At 42.9% G+C, this 17,159-nt stretch overlaps 1 protein-coding gene across 1 annotated transcript in view; it reads right to left on the bottom strand.

Moving 5' to 3' along the window:
• Positions 1-17,159, bottom strand: part of LOC309551259 (galactose-3-O-sulfotransferase 2-like) — a gene marked incomplete at its 3' end in the record, with an annotated part of 71,858 nt that overhangs the window by 39,338 nt on the left and 15,361 nt on the right. The window contains exon 3 of the mRNA XM_082251781.1: positions 11,065-11,356. Coding sequence (XP_082107907.1) covers positions 11,065-11,356 — 292 coding nt within the window. The remainder of the gene's footprint in view (positions 1-11,064; positions 11,357-17,159) is intronic.

The raw sequence follows: 17,159 nt of genomic DNA on the forward strand, positions 1-17,159 counted from the left end.
CCTAGCCCTAGTCCTAATTCTATTTTTTTTTTTCTGGTTCTGGACATGCTACAGAGCTGAAACTTCACAGGTACACTTTTTAGACCCCCTAGACACTAAATCACACAAAAAAAGTTCTTAAAAATTGTCCTTTTTGATAGAGAGCCAATGATTGGAAAAATTAAAAAAAAAATAAAAATAAAAAATGTCTTTGGATTTAGCGTCTGGGGGGTCTAAAAAGTGTATCTGTGAAGTTTCAGCTCTGTAGCATGTCCGGAACCAGAAAAAAATTACGAATTAGGGTTAGGGCTAGGGCTAGGGTTAGGGTTAGGGTTAGGGCTAGGGTTAGGGCTAGGGTTAGGGTTATTTTTATGTCTAGGCTTAGAGGGTTAGGGTTAAGGTTAGAGGGTTAGGGTTATGGTTAGAGGGTTAGGTTTAGTGTTAGGGGATAGGGTTAGGGTTACGGTGAGATACTTAGGGTTAGAGTTAGTAGTCCTACCCCTACCCCTCTAACCCTAACCCTCTAACCCTAAGCACTAAAAATGACCCTAACCTTAGCCCTGACCCTAACCCTAACCCTAGCCCTAACCCTAATTCTATTTTTTTTTCTGGTTCTGGACATGCTACAGAACTGAAACTTCACAGGTACACTTTTTAGACCCCCCCAGACAATAAATCCAAAGAATTTTTTATTTTTTTTTAATTTTTTTTTTTTTTAATTTTTCCAATAATTGTCTCTCTATCAAAAATGACAATTTTTAAGAACTTTTTTTGTGTGATTTAGTGTCTAGGGGGTCTAAAAAGTGTACCTGTGAAGTTTCAGCTCTGTAGCATGTCCAGAACCAGAAAAAAAGATAATTTTTCAGTAGAGCAGGGATGGTGGGAACCCCTTTTACACCTATATGATCTTTTTTTTCTGGTTCTGGACATGCTACAGAGCTGAAACTTCACAGGTACGCTTTTTAGACCCCCCCAGACACTAATCCAAAAAAAGTCATGCCTGCCACCGCATATATCAGTGGTGGGTGGGCAGTGGCACTGCAGTGGGCACAGTACACTCTGTGGACCTGACAGTCACTGGCACCCAGGCAACTGCAATTATAAAAAAATATATATATTTTTAATTTGCAAGCTGCTGTGCCACCGTATATATATCAGTGGTGGGTGGGCACGCAGTGGCACTGCAGTGGGCACAGTACACTCTGTGGACCCGACAGTCACTGGCAGCCCAGGCAACTGCAATAATAAAAAATATTTTTTTTTTTTCAATTTGCAACAAGATGCTGTGCCACCATATATATATATCAGTGGTGGACAGTGCACTGCAGTGGGTACAGTACACTCTGTGGACCTGACACAGCACTCACTGCAATTATGACAGAGGAAAAAAAAATATTTTTTAAAATGCAAGGTACTGTGCCTGTGCCACCCGAAATGAGTGTGGTGTGCACACAGTACAGTCTGTGGTGGGTCTGTGGCCTCTCACACACAGCGGGCAGGTAACTGCAGTGCACAATAGATATATATATATATATATATATATATATATATATATATATATATAAAAAATACTCAAATACCAGCCCTCAAAAGGGCTTTTGGGGACAATAGATAGATATATATATATATATATATATCACAGAACAAAAAAATTACACAAATACCAGCCCTCAAAAGGGCTTTTGGGGACAATAGATATATATATATATATATCCAAAAAAACCCTCAAATACCAGCCCTAGGAAGGGCTTTTTGGGGTGCTGTCCTTACAGCAGGAGTGTACCAAGAACACTGGCTAACAAGCCCAGGAACACTGACTAACTGTCCCTAGCTATAACAGCAGCAGCAGCAGCACTTTCCCTGCTCTCAGTAACACAGAAATGATCTAAGATGGATGCTGCCCTTGCTTATTTATAGGAGGTGGGAGGGTGTGGGAGGGAGGGTATGCTGATTGGCTGGAATGTGTCTGCTGACTGTGAGGTTCAGGGTCAAAGTTTGCCTCAATGATGATGTATAGGAGGCGGACCGAACATCGCATATGTTCGCTCGCAGCGGCGAACGCGAACATACGAAGTTCGCCGGGAACCGTTCGCTGGCGAACCGTTCGGGAACATCACTAATGATGTATAGGAGGCGGACCGAACATTGCATATGCTCGCCCGCCGAGGCGAACGCGAACATGCGAAGTTCGCCGGGAACTGTCTGCCGGTGAACAGTTCGGTACATCTCTAATTGGCAGTTGTAGCTCTCATCAGGACCAGAGGTATCAGGTTGCAGATTATCTGGACGACCTCCTTCTTCTGTCCCAGGACAGATCTCAACTACTTTTACATCTGGAGCAGGTGATCTCTACTCAGACTAGTCACTAGTGTTCCTAGGGGCATTGTTCAACACGATAAAATGCACCATCTCTCTGCCCGAAGAAAAAATCCCAGTGGATCAAGGCAGGGTGGCTCTCACTGCTCGCCAGTGTCTGAAGGTAGTGGGGACTCTTGTTGCTACATCGCCCATGGTGAAGTGGGCTCTGTGGAAACTGAGACCCTTCCAGAGGGGTTTTCTCCAGCAATGGACGTCAGAGAACATGTCACAGGTTATTCACCTGACCCCATTCATGAAGGGGTGCCTTCCTTGGTGGTTACGCCGTGTAAATCTCACCAATTGCCACTCGATTACCCCAATCACCTGGGTCACGATAACCTCCGATGCCAGCAGTACCGGTTGGGGGGCCCACTGTCTTTCAGAAGTAGCACAAGGCAGGTGGAACTTTCCCGCTCACGGAGTGATGTCCAACATTCTAGAACTGCGAGCTGCCCTCAAAGCCCTTTAGGCTTTCCACCATCTGACTCAGGGAGCCTCAGTGTTACTCAGGATGGACAACACCACAGCAGTGGCATATGTCAAGAGGCAGGGAGGAACTCGCAGCATGTCTTTTCTCCAGGAAACAGAACCGATCATGTAGTGGGCCCAGCAACATCTGGCCAATCTGTCGGCAGTCTTTGTTCCAGGAGTGTTGAATGTGGAAGCAGACTTCCTGTCCAGATACCAACTCGACAACAACGAGTGGTCTCTACATCAGGAAGTGTTCGATTGGGTTCTGTCTCTGGGAATATCTCCAGAAGTAGATCTTTTTGTGAGTCCACGCAACAAGAAGCTTCGGAAATACTATGCAAGGTTCAGGGATCCTCAAGCCTTCAGAGTGGATGCCCTCACGGACAGATGGAATTTCCAAACTGCATATGCTTTTCCACCAGTGCCAATAATTCTCCAATTCCTTCGGAGACTGAAGATGGAGGAGGTAGTAGTCATAGCGATAATTCCCTTCTGGCCCAACAGGCCCTGGTTTCCCCTGCTGTCTCTTCTCAGCTTCAGGGATCCAATCCCTCTACCTCCCAGACCGGACCTTCTGTCACAGGGTCCTACTATGCATCCTTGTCCGGCACGTCTGCACCTCAAGGCTTGGTTCTTGAGAGGGGGAGGTTGGAGGCTCTCGGATGCCCAGAAGAGGTGATTCCTACTCTCATGAGTTCAAGAAGAGGTAGTACCAACAGTCTATGAGAGGATCTGGGCTAGGTTCATGAGTCATCAAGTCCAGAGGTCTGGTCCAGTAGACACACCTACTATCCAGCAAATCCTAAGTTTCTTGCAGTCTGGTCTGGATCTCTCCCTGTCGATCAGTTCTCTCCGGGTGCAAGTCTCTGCCATCTCAGCCTTCACTGGAATTTCGTGGGCAAAAAATCAACTGGTCCAACAGTTTTTTAAGAGCGCAGTCAGGCTCAGGCCTCAGAGAAAACCGAGATTCCCAAAGTGGGAATCTCTTGGACTTCTTCTCTTCGGTGGATGTTGCTTCCATGTCAATCAAGGAGCTCACGCTGAAGACAGTATTTTTGGTAGCTATTACCTCCGCTAAGAGAGTATCTGAAGTTCACAATCTAGGTTGCAAAGAGCCTTTTCTGACCTTCTTCCAGGACAGAGTGGTCCTAATACCGATGCTAGGGTCAAACCCTAAGATGACCTCTGTCTTCCATGAAAATTCTGAGATAGTTCTTCCCACCTTCAGAACCAATGAGGGATTTCCAGTTCATCCACTAGATGTGGGCAACACTTTGAATCAATATTTGGAGTCTACATCCTCCTTCCGCCAGTCGGATTTTCTTTTTGTCCTTCTTCATGGGAAAAAAAGAGGAATGCGTGCCTCTTCTAGAGCAGTGGCTGCGTGGATTGTCCAGGCTATTCAATGGGCGTATAGAGCAAAGGGCTTGGCTCCTCCGGAGGCGGTTACGGCTCATTCTACCAGAAGCATTGCTACGTCTTGGGCAGTCTCTAAACACGTCGCTCCTGATGTGATCTGCAGGGCAGCCTCTTGGTCATCTATCAACACCTTTCTTTCCCATTATTGTGTTGAACCTGCCGCATTATCCTCTGTTAACTTTGGCGTTCAAGTCCTGTCAGTTGACGGTGCCAATTAAAATTTTCTTTGTTCAGCATCTTCCCACCCGGGAGTGTATAGCGAGTTATTTCCCGAACGTATGCTGCCATGGAGTCTGTCAGGAAAACGGAAAATTGATATCAAATACTTACCGTAATTTTCCTTTCCTGATGGACTCCATGGCAGCAGGAGTCCCCTCCCAATTCCTGAGTAGGCTAGTTACAGAACACTGATGCTGAAAGGAAGCAAAGATTTATGGGAGTGGGGTCCTATGAGGTAGGAGAGGAGGCGGGGCCTACCCGAACGTATGCTGCCATGGAGTCCATCAGGAAAGGAAAATTACGGTAAGTATTTGATATCAATTTTCCGTTTTTTTATCAGCAGTATATAGCAGCCTTGTGATTGGTGAAGCTTGTAGGAGGAGTTTTAATACTGCACTGAGCTGTCCTATTAGGATCCCTGACCCCTGATCCTCTGTCTGGACATATCTGGACAGTGCTGATTGGCTCTGTGCTGATTGGCCCTGTGCTGATCACATACACCCTCCCAAGAAAAAAAATAAAAAAAATCTCTAGCAACACATACCAAACTGAGCATGCCTGCCTCCAAAGGCTCTGTTTTATCCTGACAGGTTCTGGAGACAATGCAAGAAGAATGATCTGTGCATACAGGATCAAGCAGCGTTTTTACACAATGCAGAGGATTTACCCCTTAGGTTCCACCGTGAGTATAACAAGCATGCTTTATTGCATATACAGACTGATTTTACTGTTGTGGGTTTAGTAACACTTTAAATATACATTTTAAGTGATAACTTGTAAAGGCTTTTAAAGCATCGCTCATGGATACTAAAGTTTACGTTGTTTGTCGCCATTGCGGGGGCATGCACAATTTTAAAGCATGACATGTTTGGTCTCTATTTACTCAGTGTAACATCATCTTTTATATTTTACAATAAAAATGGGTTATGTATAGTGTTTCTTTGCATTAAAATTCAAAAACGTGTATTTTTTCCCCAAAAAAAAATATACAAACCCGATTCCAAAAAAGTTGGGACACTGTACAAATTGTGAATAAAAACTGAATGCAATGATGTGCAAGTTTCAAATTTCAATATTTTATTCAGAATAAAACATAGATGACATATCAAATGTTTAAACTGAGAAAATGTATTATTTTAAGGGAAAAAGAAGTTCATTTTAAATTTCATGGCATCAACACATCTCAAAAAAGTTGGGACAAGGCCATGTTTACCACTGTGTGGCATCCCCTTTTCATTTTATAACAGTCTGCAAACGTCTGAGGACTGAGGAGACAAGTTGCTCAAGTTTAGGAATAGGAATGTTGTCCCATTCTTGTCTAATACAGGCTTCTAGTTGCTCAACTGTCTTAGGTCTTCTTTGTCGCATCTTCCTCTTTATGATGCGCCAAATGTTTTCTATGGGTGAAAGATCTGGACTGCAGGATGGCTATTTCAGTACCCGGATCCTTCTTCTACGCAGCCATGATGTTGTAATTGATACAGTATGTGGTCTGGCATTGTCTTGTTGGAAAATGCAAGGTCTTCCCTGAAAGAGACGACGTCTGGATGGGAGCATATGTTGTTCTAGAACTTGGATATACCTTTCAGCATTGATGGTGCCTTTCCAGATGTGTAAGCTGCCCATGCCACATGCACTCATGCAACCCCATACCATCAGAGATGCAGGCTTCTGAACTGAGCGCTGATAACAACCTGGGTTGTCCTTGGCCTCTTTAGTCTGGATGACATGGCGTCCCAGTTTTCCAAAAAGAACTTCAAATTCTGATTCGTCTGAACACAGAACAGTTTTCCACTTTGTCACAGTCCATTTTAAATGAGCCTTGGCCCAGTGAAAACACCTGCGCTTCTGGATCATGTTTAGATATGGCTTCTTTTTTGGCCTATAGAGTTTTAGCCGGCAACGGCGAATGGCACGGTGGATTGTGTTCTCCGACAATGTTTTCTGGAAGTATTCCTGAGCCCATGTTGTGTTTTCCATTACAGTAGCATTCCTGTATGTGATGCAGTGCCGTCTCAAGTTCCGAAGATGACGGGCATCCAGTATGGCTTTCCAGCCTTGACCCTTATGCACAGAGAATGTTCCAGATTCTCTGAATCTTTGGATGATATTATGCACAGTAGAGGATGATAACTTCAAACTCTTTGCAATTTTTCTCTGAGAAACTCCTTTCTGATATTGCTCCACTATTTTTCACTGCAGCATTTGGGGAATTGGTGATCCTCTGCCCATCTTAACTTCTGAGAGACACTGCCACTCTGAGAGGCTCTTTTTATACCCAATCATGTTGCCAATTGACCGAATAAGTTGCTAATTGGTCCTCTAGCTGTTCCTTATATGTACATTTAACTTTTCCGGGCCTCTTATTGCTACCTGTCCCAACTTTTTTGGAATGTGTAGCCTTCATGAAATCCAAAATGAGCCAATATTTGGCATGAGATTTCAAAATGTCTCACTTTCAACATTTGATTTGTTATATATATATATTATATTGTGAATAAAATATAAGTTTATGAGATTTGTAAATTAGTCCATTCCTTTTTTACTCACAATTTCTACCGTGTCCCAACTTTTTTGGAATTGGGTTTATATAATGTTTGGGGGTTCTAAGTAACTTTTTAGAAACTTTTATATAAAAATGTCAGGAAAGGCCTGGTCTTCAAGTTGATATACCATGTTAAATTAGAATTGTTAACAATTTTGCTTACTTTCAATGGGAAACTGTAGATACCATTGGGCACACTTGTCAAACTTAAATAAAAAAATACAATTTGGAGTCCTATAAACTTTAATTTTCCTAGCTTTCCTCTCTCCCATCTGTTTAGAGCAGGGGTGTCAAACTCAATTTAATCGCGGGCCGCATCAGCATTATGGTTGCCCTCAAAGGGCCAGTTTTATCTGTAAGATTAGATGTCCAGAGCACCCCACGCCCCCTTACACCATTACATGAGATGTCAAGAGCCCCCCACCATCATAAGTCAAGAGTCACCCACCCTTCCTTAAATCACAATGCATCCCCTTACCTTGTGCTACTACCAGGAAGAAGATGTGGGTGGATCTGGGAAGAAGAATGTGCAAGATCTGGAGGAGAACCAGAGGAAGGTTGGAGTCAGCTTGGTCTGCTGAATGCTGAGACCAGGGAAGGCAAAGACAAGGTGGTGTTGTGGCTACACAGAGAGGTGCAGGATCTGGCAAATTAGTTCTGTCCTCTCTGCTGCCAACTACTGAGACAAGGTGGGGCAGAGACAAGAGGTGTGCCACAGCTGCAGGAGAGGTGCGAGGGCCACATGAAATGGCCTGGGGGGCCGCATTCGGCCCGCGGGCCTTGTGTTTGACACCTGTGGTGTAGAGAGTTTAAATATGACTGTGCAGTCCACTAGACCATGTGCTCTGGTCATGGTCAACTACACCACTCCTCCTTCTATGCCAAACAAGTCTGTGTGAGAACGTTGGTGCTGAAATGTTTGACTGTTACTCTACCAGCAAAGGGCATCACAGTGGGGGGGGGGGGGGGGTAGGAAGCAAGATTTTCACTTAAAGAAAATGTTTTTTTTTATGCATTTTTCTATCAAAGAAAGCCACAAATCATAACATATAGGATTTAAAAGAGATAAAATGGTGTGAGGTTTCAATTGTACATGAAATATATCTCACTTTACTAGTATGCGATTCAAATACCTAAAAATAATGTTTAATAAAATTAGTATTCATAAAATAAATGTTAATAAGAATATTTCACCACAGTAACACACAATATGTACTGCCTTTCACTCACTAGTGTTCATCATCCTCACAGGCAAACTCACAAACTAAATAACAGCAATATACTAAGGAGTTTTACTTAATGCAGATGGAAAATGTAACCAATGCCCACTCAAGATATTAGACTTTAATATAAAATTGTTCCCTAATCATGGATGTTCTGACAGACCTCCTACCAAAATTATTTATGGGTATGTTGCCACCTTGAGGTCATTGTATTAAATAAACTCAATTTTCAGCCTATGCTCCCTATTATATAATTGTAACTTACTTCCTTCCTCATTGCGGGTTCCTGTATTGTTCCTGCAAGACGCACAATGAGGCTCAGAAACATAGAAACATAGAAACATAGAATGTGTCGGCAGATAAGAACCATTTGGCCCATCTAGTCTGCCCAATATATCTGAATCCTATGAATAGTCCCTGGCCCTATCTTGTATGAAGGATAGCCTTATGCCTATCCCATGCATGCTTAAACTCCTTCACTGTATTTGCAGCTACCACTTCTGCAGGAAGGTTATTCCATGCATCCACTACTCTCTCAGTAAAGTAATACTTCCTCATATTACTTTTAAACCTTTGCCCCTCTAATTTAAAACTGTGTCCTCTTGTGGTAGTTTTTCTTCTTTTAAATATGCTCTCCTCCTTTACCGAGTTGATTCCCTTTATGTATTTAAATGTTTCTATCATATCTATCATATCCCCTCTGTCTCTTCTTTCTTCCAAGCTATACATGTTAAGGTCCTTTATCCTTTCCTGGTAAGTTTTTTCCTGCAATCCATGTACTAGTTTAGTAGCTCTTCTCTGAACTCTCTCTAGAGTATCTATATCCTTCTGGAGATATGGCCTCCAGTACTGCGCACAATACTCCAAGTGAGGTCTCACCAGTGTTCTGTACAGCGGCATAAGCACTTCTCTCTTTCTACTGCTTATACCTCTCCCTATACATCCAAGCATTCTGCTGGCATTTCGTGCTGCTCTATTACATTGTCTTCCCACCTTTAAGTCTTCTGAAATAATTACTCCTAAATCCCTTTCCTCAGATACTGAGGTCAGGACTGTGTCAAATATTCTATATTCTGCCCTTGGGTTTTTACGCCCCAGGTGCATTATCTTGCACTTATCCACATTAAATTTCAGTTGCCAAATATACCCCCGGGACAGTCAGGGCTAGTACATTCCACAATGGCTAGCCTCTGATATGTCCCGGTTCGCACTTACCTTTTAGAAGAAATACTCACTTATAAAATTTCTTCCAACAGCGTTTCCATCTCTCTTGTGGGCAGCTGAAGCCGGTGCGGTCCTCTTCGGCGTCTTCTTCCGCGTCTTCTTCTCCCAGAATGCGCCTGCACCGGCCCTTCTCGTCACTTCCGGTGCGGCGCCGCATTCCTCCACAGCTTCTGGGCATGCCCAGAAGCTGTTTAGCAGGGTAATGCGGGGCGCCCGGAAGTGACGAGCGGGGCCGGTGCAGGCGCATTGATTCCTGGGAGCGATGACGTTCAGCTCCCAGGAATCAGTGCAAGCCAGGAAGTGACGGGTGAGCCGCGGCGCAGAGGGAGGAAGTGAAGACTAGGTGAGTATCTTTGATCTTCAATTACAAGGTGAGTGAATAAAAAAAAAAAAACTAACTATCCAATTCTGTTTCAGGTGGAGGGGAACTAGCGGACAGGCACAAAAAAAAATATCGATTTTGTGCCCGGAACTCCGCTTTAATTTATAAAATAAGGTCTGCAGGCATCGACCACAAGGTTTGCTTTTCGATACGGAACTGGCTAAAAGGGCGTGTCCAAAGGCTGGTAATAAATACCGCATACTCAGACTGGTCTGGGGTGGTAAGTGGGGTCCCCCAAGGCTCAGTCCTGGGACCAACCTTGTTCAATTTATTCATAAACAGCATTGAGGACGGGATCATTAGTTCTATATCAGTTTTTGCAGATGACACAAAATTGGGCAGGGCAATAACAGCACAGCATGAAGCAGATATCCTACAGAATGACCTGAACAAACAACATTTGGGCAACGACATGGCAAATGAGGTTTAATGTGGAGAAGTGTTAGGTTTTGCACTTTTGGACTAAAAACATAAAAGCACAATACACTTTAGGGGGGAACCCTTGGGGGAATCAAAAATGGAGAAAAATCTGGGAGTCTTGGTAGAGGATAGACTAAGCAACAGCATGCAATATCAAGCGGCAGCTGCCAAAGCCGGCAGAATATTAGCATGCAAGGGATGTATTCCAGAGATAAAACTATAATCCTACCACTTTATAAAACTCTGGTCCGACCGCATTTGGAGTATTCTGTCCAGTTCTGGTCGCCAGTCCTCAGGAGGGATGTGTTGGAGCTGGAGAGAGTCCAGAGAAGGGCAACTAAACTAATTAGGGGATTGGAGGATCTTAATTATGAAGAGCGTCTACAATCCCTTAATTTATTCTCCCTGGAGAAGAGACACCTGAGAGGGGACATGATAGCAATTTATAAATACCTCATTGGTGATCTCAGCATAGAAAAAAGCTATTCAGTCGCAAGGATTGCATGAGGACTCGAGGGCTTATATTGCAATTAGAGGAGAAGCCTTTTAACCACAGGCAATGCAGAGGGTTCTTTACTGTTAGGGCTACAAGATTGTGGAATTCTCTACCACAAGAGGAAATTTCTGTGGGAAGTATGGCTACTTTCAAAAGACTCTTGGACATACATCTCAAGGATCAGATCATTAAGGGGTATGAGAGATTATTACGGCCATACACACCTACACAGGTTGAACTGAATGGGCTATTGTCTTTATTCAACCTCAACCTGTATGTAACAATGTAACTAACTATAAGTATTTGTAAGTTTAAAAGTCTCTCTCACCTCTGTGAACCTGAAGCGCATATGATGGCACATGATGTTAAATGTTGTATTTCCTTTTTCAGAAAAGTTATCCACATACGAGGCTGAAAATATTTTTGGGTAAAAGTAATAAGTAAAGCGAACAGGTAAGGCAAAGGTTAAGTTGTGGAATTCACCGTAGCGCAGAAGGATGTTCATGATGGTGCTGCTGGCTGTTTTGTGGGTCTTCAAAAAAAAGATGTTTCTCTTGGGCTGACAGGACCTTCTTCCTTTATTGAGCAGCATTTTCCAGAGGTTTGTTCTGTTTTCAGATCTTAAAACATAAGGATAATGTTTTTTTTCTGTGAGTACGCATTTTGATTTGTTATTGTAATTTTTACCTAAGCGCAAACATGTTACCAAATTGAAAGTCCAAAAAAAGGTATGTCAGTAAAGGAGAAAGTCAGTACTTCCCTCTCAAAACCCTCTTTCCCTGTCCTGCACCACTAAATATCCCTCCATTCTAACACATTACAGGACTTTTCACCTTCTTGTTCCCTGCTGCACTCATTGGTTCCCTATACCAGCCCCTATGTCACCATTGGACACAGTAGTTATGTAGGGGTTGGCGGGAGGAACTACATATCCCTGTGAAGAGCCAGGAGATCAACAATCCTGAAAGTGTCAATTTCCGAAGAAATTTTAGCTAGCGATTTCTCTTTATTGGAGAGGTATTCAGTGGTGTGGACAGCAGGAGAGGTAAGCATTTACTTTATTCTTCACAGGTACATATGTTATATAGACTTCCATTTTAGTCACAGAATAATTTTCAAGTATACCTGTATTTAAACTGCAGACATTCATATATTTACTGTGTAGCACCCCCCCCCCCCCTGATCACCGGCATCAGAGAGGGCTGATATTTCACCTCAAAGTGCAAGCTGCTAGGCATGGTGGGCTGTGAACAGTGTAGACAAATGGGTACCAGTTATGTTTAATGCTGAACAAAAATAGGTTTATTGCAAAGACAACAAAAATTCAGGGAGAGAAGGATAGGGCACAGGACACTCAAAAACAAGTAGGCTAGCATACTAGCAGACTCCTCAAACAAAAATGGAAAGGTTTACAGTAGTACAGAAAAAAAGGCCTTTAGGCTGTGCCTAGCGATCTGTACTTTTGTAGTAACAGCTGTTTCCTTTAGCAACAATAACTCACAGTAATGTGCAGGAATTGTCTGAATGAGGGCATCTTCACAGTATCCCTGGCTCTCCACAGTTCCCTGGTCTATGGCAGAGTGACTTCTGTTACTTCATCTCGGGTCTCCATCCTTTCCTTCATGAAAGCATACAGGTCCTCGATTTTTAGAGCCTGGAGTACATGGCTAGGCCTTAAGCTTCAGGCCTATCCAGCACAGCAGTTCCTTAAACACCTACACCAGACCAAAGTCTGGGTAGGATGACCCTGATCACTTGACCTCCAACAATATGTATACTCTCTCCCAGCATGCAACAGTAGAAGAACACTCCTACTGGTTGGCTAAGAGAAGTATGCATATTCATAACCCAGTTTACCTGCAGCTCATCATACTACAGCTACATTGAACTTAGGAGAAAACCCACATGATCATAAAGACTACAAATTAGCCAGGTTACCTACAACCCAGCACAGCTAAATGTAATGTAGCCCCTCTTTAGGACAGGATGGCTACAACCGTATATATCAACAAGCAGCGAATGAGTTTACAAACAAGCTTTCACTGATCTCTGCAGGATATGTAAAGCTATTCATTAAATTTTACAGCAGAAGCACTGTGGTCATTACCTAATGGCCTGAATACACGATTAGAATATCGCCCGATCATGAAAAAGTGTTCGTTGATCGAAAACGTTCCCAACATGCATGGGCCGAATATTGCCGACCGTTGACCGCCGACCATCGAAACAGTGTTCGTCAGTCAAGTATTTCCGGTCATGCGTGATAAGGTTCTACAGATTTCAAATGAACGACCTTAACACCAACGTATAGAATATCGTTCATTTGCAAACGAGACAACAGAATTTTTCGTTTTTTTTCAAACGTTATTTTTCGTTCACAATATCGATATCGGTCATTGATGGCTGGACATTAACTAGTAGAATATCGGCCGATCGTTTGCTGAACGGAAGTTTTCGGCCGATTTTCTTATCGTGTATTCCAGCCTTAAGCCAGCTCAGCCCACCCTGCTTTTTTCTTCCAACAGTGCTTCAGTTTTCCAGCCTTCTAACCTTGAATGTAAACACAGAGCAGGTACTCTTTGTGTGCATGTAAATCAATAATTAATTGCTAGAGAGACTAGGAGGACTTAGCGCAAGCAAACTCTTGACTTCAAGGAGAATACCTTAAAAAGCTACTAGACACAGGACTACAAGCAAATCCAAAGAAATAGGAAGGCACTCTTACCAGCCAATTAAAGAGACTCTGTCACTTTGCCCTAAATGAGTCTCTTTAAATCTCTCTCCCTAATCCCGTTATGCTCATCTTTCATGAACTCTGTCAATCAGTTGTCTTATTGGCACTGCCACAAAATAGTGAGACTGTGAACCTCGCGCTTATGGAGTGTGTAAATACCATATGTTGTGTTTGTCTTAAAATTAGCTGCCTGCTGCAAGAAAAAAGTGCTAGTGCTTTTTGAGAGTTTAGGTCAGTGTTTGCAGCGCTGCTAGAAATTGTCTGAATACAATGTATTCATATAAGTTCATCTGTGCTATTTAGTTGCTACTAATCTCAATATTACTGTGCAAATTATACTGTGCAATATCTGTGCAAAAGAGCAATAAAAATGTGCAAGTAATGCAATATAAAAATCATATAATAAAGTGCAAGCTCAGTGCATAAAAAAGTCCATATAACAGTCCTTCAGAGGAAAACAGATGCTTGGTGCTCGTTCCGTACTGCTTTGGGGTGTCCCCCCTACCTCTCGGCCAATGGCTAGACGAGCTACAGATGACGCTGTGTCCACAGCGAAACGCGTCTAGCCATTGGCCGAGAGGTAGCCACGTGATTTCCGGTCGGTGAAGCGCACGCTGTGGGAGCAGCTAAACCACCGCACCGTGTATAGGATATATGATACAGGCTTTTATTTATACTATGTTTGATACCTGGGATTACTCTATCTTGAGAAAGGATCGCTTCCAACAACAGCACAACAGCCCTACAGGAGCCAAAGGAACTCAGTGTCAGCACTTTCTGCCTCAATCAAACCACATTGTAGATACCCAAGGGGGGACACCCCAAAGCAGTACGGAACAAGCACCAAGCATCTGTTTTCCTCTAAAGAACTGTTATATGGACTTTTTTATGCACTGAGCTTGCACTTTATTATATGATTTTTATATTGCATTACTTGCACATTTTTATTGCTCTTTTGCACAGATATTGCACAGTATAATTTGCACAGTAATATTGAGATTAGTAGCAAATAAATAGCACAGATGAACTTATATGAATACATTGTATTCAGACAATTTCTAGCAGCGCTGCAAACACTGACCTAAACTGCCGCAAAATACCCAGCATGACCTCCAGCGTGCAGTGCTTGACCCTAAGCAGCCAATTGTCATGTGACAGAGGGAATGTATCATCAACCCTGTGTGAGCTCTGGAATCATCCAATACAGAGCTTACCCATGGTTGGAACTGTGGAGGAAGCAAGCTGCAGAAAATGTGAATATAATTGGGTCAGAGGGAATTTAAAGGGATTCTTTTTAGAACTTTACAAAAATATTTAAAATAACTGTTAATGTTAGAACCATGTCACTAAGGCTCCATTCACACCTGGGTGTATCGTTTTCAGAGGTTTTTTTGGGGGCTTTTTTCCAGGTTTTTTTGGGGGGGGTTTTACTGGCCTTTTTCAAGCATTTTCAGGCTTTTTTTAGGTGTTTTTTGCAGGTGTTTGGAGGCAGGCATTGACATCTAACAAAAACACTTGTAATCTGCCAAAAAAGAAGCTCATGTACTTTTTTAAGCTTCAGGCGTTTTGCTTCAGGTGACAAAATGCTCAGATGTAAACAGGGGCCATTGAAATGAATGGGATTTTGCTTGTTGGGCGTTTTGAGACTTCAGAGATAAGCGTTTTACGAACTGGAATACGCTCAGGTGTGAACAGGGCCTTAGACCTTTAACAACTGCAATGGACACCTGCAAACAATTTGTGGAGTCTTGTTATAATTTGCCAGCATCTGATATTATTCATCTTGCATTTTACTAGTAATGGCCAGCTTGGAAATTTAGATCATCATAATTATGGCCCCTGACTTGTCCAGAGTAGGAATGAGGTTGGGGCTGGGGTTCTCTGCTACCATGGATTTGAGGTGAATTCTGTGGGTTTGAGATTTGTGGTCCTAATAAACATTGGTACAGATTCAGCTGGGAGATTTTGTTAAGCCATAGAGCACTGCATGGCCTTTAAACTATGAGCCCTAGAAGTGCCAATACGGGGGCTTTTGGATAAGCCAGCTTTGTCACTATAATGGGGGGGGGGGTTACAGAGCAGCCATGGTGTCAGTAAACTAGAAGCTAAGGTAGGGAAAGCATAGAGAAAGCTGACAAACTGCATAGGTAGAGGTTAGGGTCAGTTGTTATCCTTGGGCAACCAACCTATTTTTTAATTGTTAATATTTTTAGAGACTATTTTGTCTTTTGTTTTATTTTTTGTTGATGTCAGCAATCACTTTTAGCTGCTGTCCCATCCACGACAACTTTTGCTGCAAGGCTTCCATGGAAAAAATGTGCTTTTGTTTCATGGGTTTTTTTTTTTATTATTTCATATTGATTGGGCATATTTTTTTTACACACAAATAGAGATTTCTTTTGGTTGTATTTATTTACCACTGGGGTTTTTTATTTTTTGCGCTATAAATAAAAAAAAAGACTGAAAGTTTTGTAAAAAAAAAAAAAAATGTTTGTTCATTTCTGTTATAAAATTTAGCAAATTAGTGATTTTTCTTCATAAATTTTGGCCAAAAGTCATACTGCTACATATCAGTGCCATTGGCTCCTGCTGCTGCCAATCAAATCCTGTGATGCGGGATGCGGGGACGGGGCTATGTAATGATAGGAAGCAACTTCCTGTGGTGGTGCACCAAGATGAGGAGGAGGCAGGAATGCCAGTGGGGGACCCTAGGAGGCCCAAGGAAACCGATTATAGAAGGGGACTTATAACTGACCTATATGCCAATTTCTTACCTACCCCTCAACATCCCCACCGACATATGTGACCATGTGGGAAAGAGACCTTGATATTATGCTAGAACCAGCTGACTGCTCACACATCTGGCAGGCCACCAAATCGGCTTCCCCCAACATTGTAGCCCTGGAAACCAACTATAAGGTGCTCACCAGATGGTATCTAGTCCCCACCAGGATCTCCAAATTCTTCCCCCAATGTCCCCTGCACTGTTTTAAGGGCTGTCAGGCACCAGGAACCCACGTTCATATCTGGTGGGAATGTCCCATAGTGGACACTGGCACGCAGTATTCCAAATCCTATCGACTCTCTTTGACATGCCCTTACCTTCTGACTCACTTGTGACTCTCCTGAACAACCGACCGTCGGCTGTGACCCATCGCCAATTTAAACTCTTACTCTTCATCACCACAGCAGCTAAACAAACCATTGAGAAAGTATGGAAATCTCCCTCCCTAAATATTCTAGCAATGAAACACAGAATCACTTAAGCAATTACCCACGCTAAAACTGACGTTGTAATTCTAGACAAGGTTGCCCTCCTTTCTTTCTCTCTCATTCCATAGCCTTAAGCCACCCTTTGCTTTGCTTTCACTTTCTCTCTCCATCTACACCCACCCCCAGTGGTCCCTGAGAATTCTTTCCTATGTCACACCCTACTCATATGGGCAAATAAAACACCCTCCCCCTACTTTTCAGTTACATGTCCACTGACGGATTTTGATGGTGACCCTCAGGCTTCCCCCTTAGATGTACTCGGAGGTACCCTGATGTGGTTATTACCATCCTTCTTTCACCTCCCCCTCTGAAATGCCTAATTGTACCTCTATAGGTTGTTCTCACTTCTGAATTTATTTTTTTCTCCTTATTCCGACTATACTGTGTAACCTATCCTCCTCCCACTAGAGGGTCCA

Source organism: Pelophylax lessonae, assembly GCF_965119305.1.
Source record: "Pelophylax lessonae genome assembly, chromosome: 3".
Taxonomy (NCBI): Eukaryota; Metazoa; Chordata; class Amphibia; order Anura; family Ranidae; genus Pelophylax; species Pelophylax lessonae.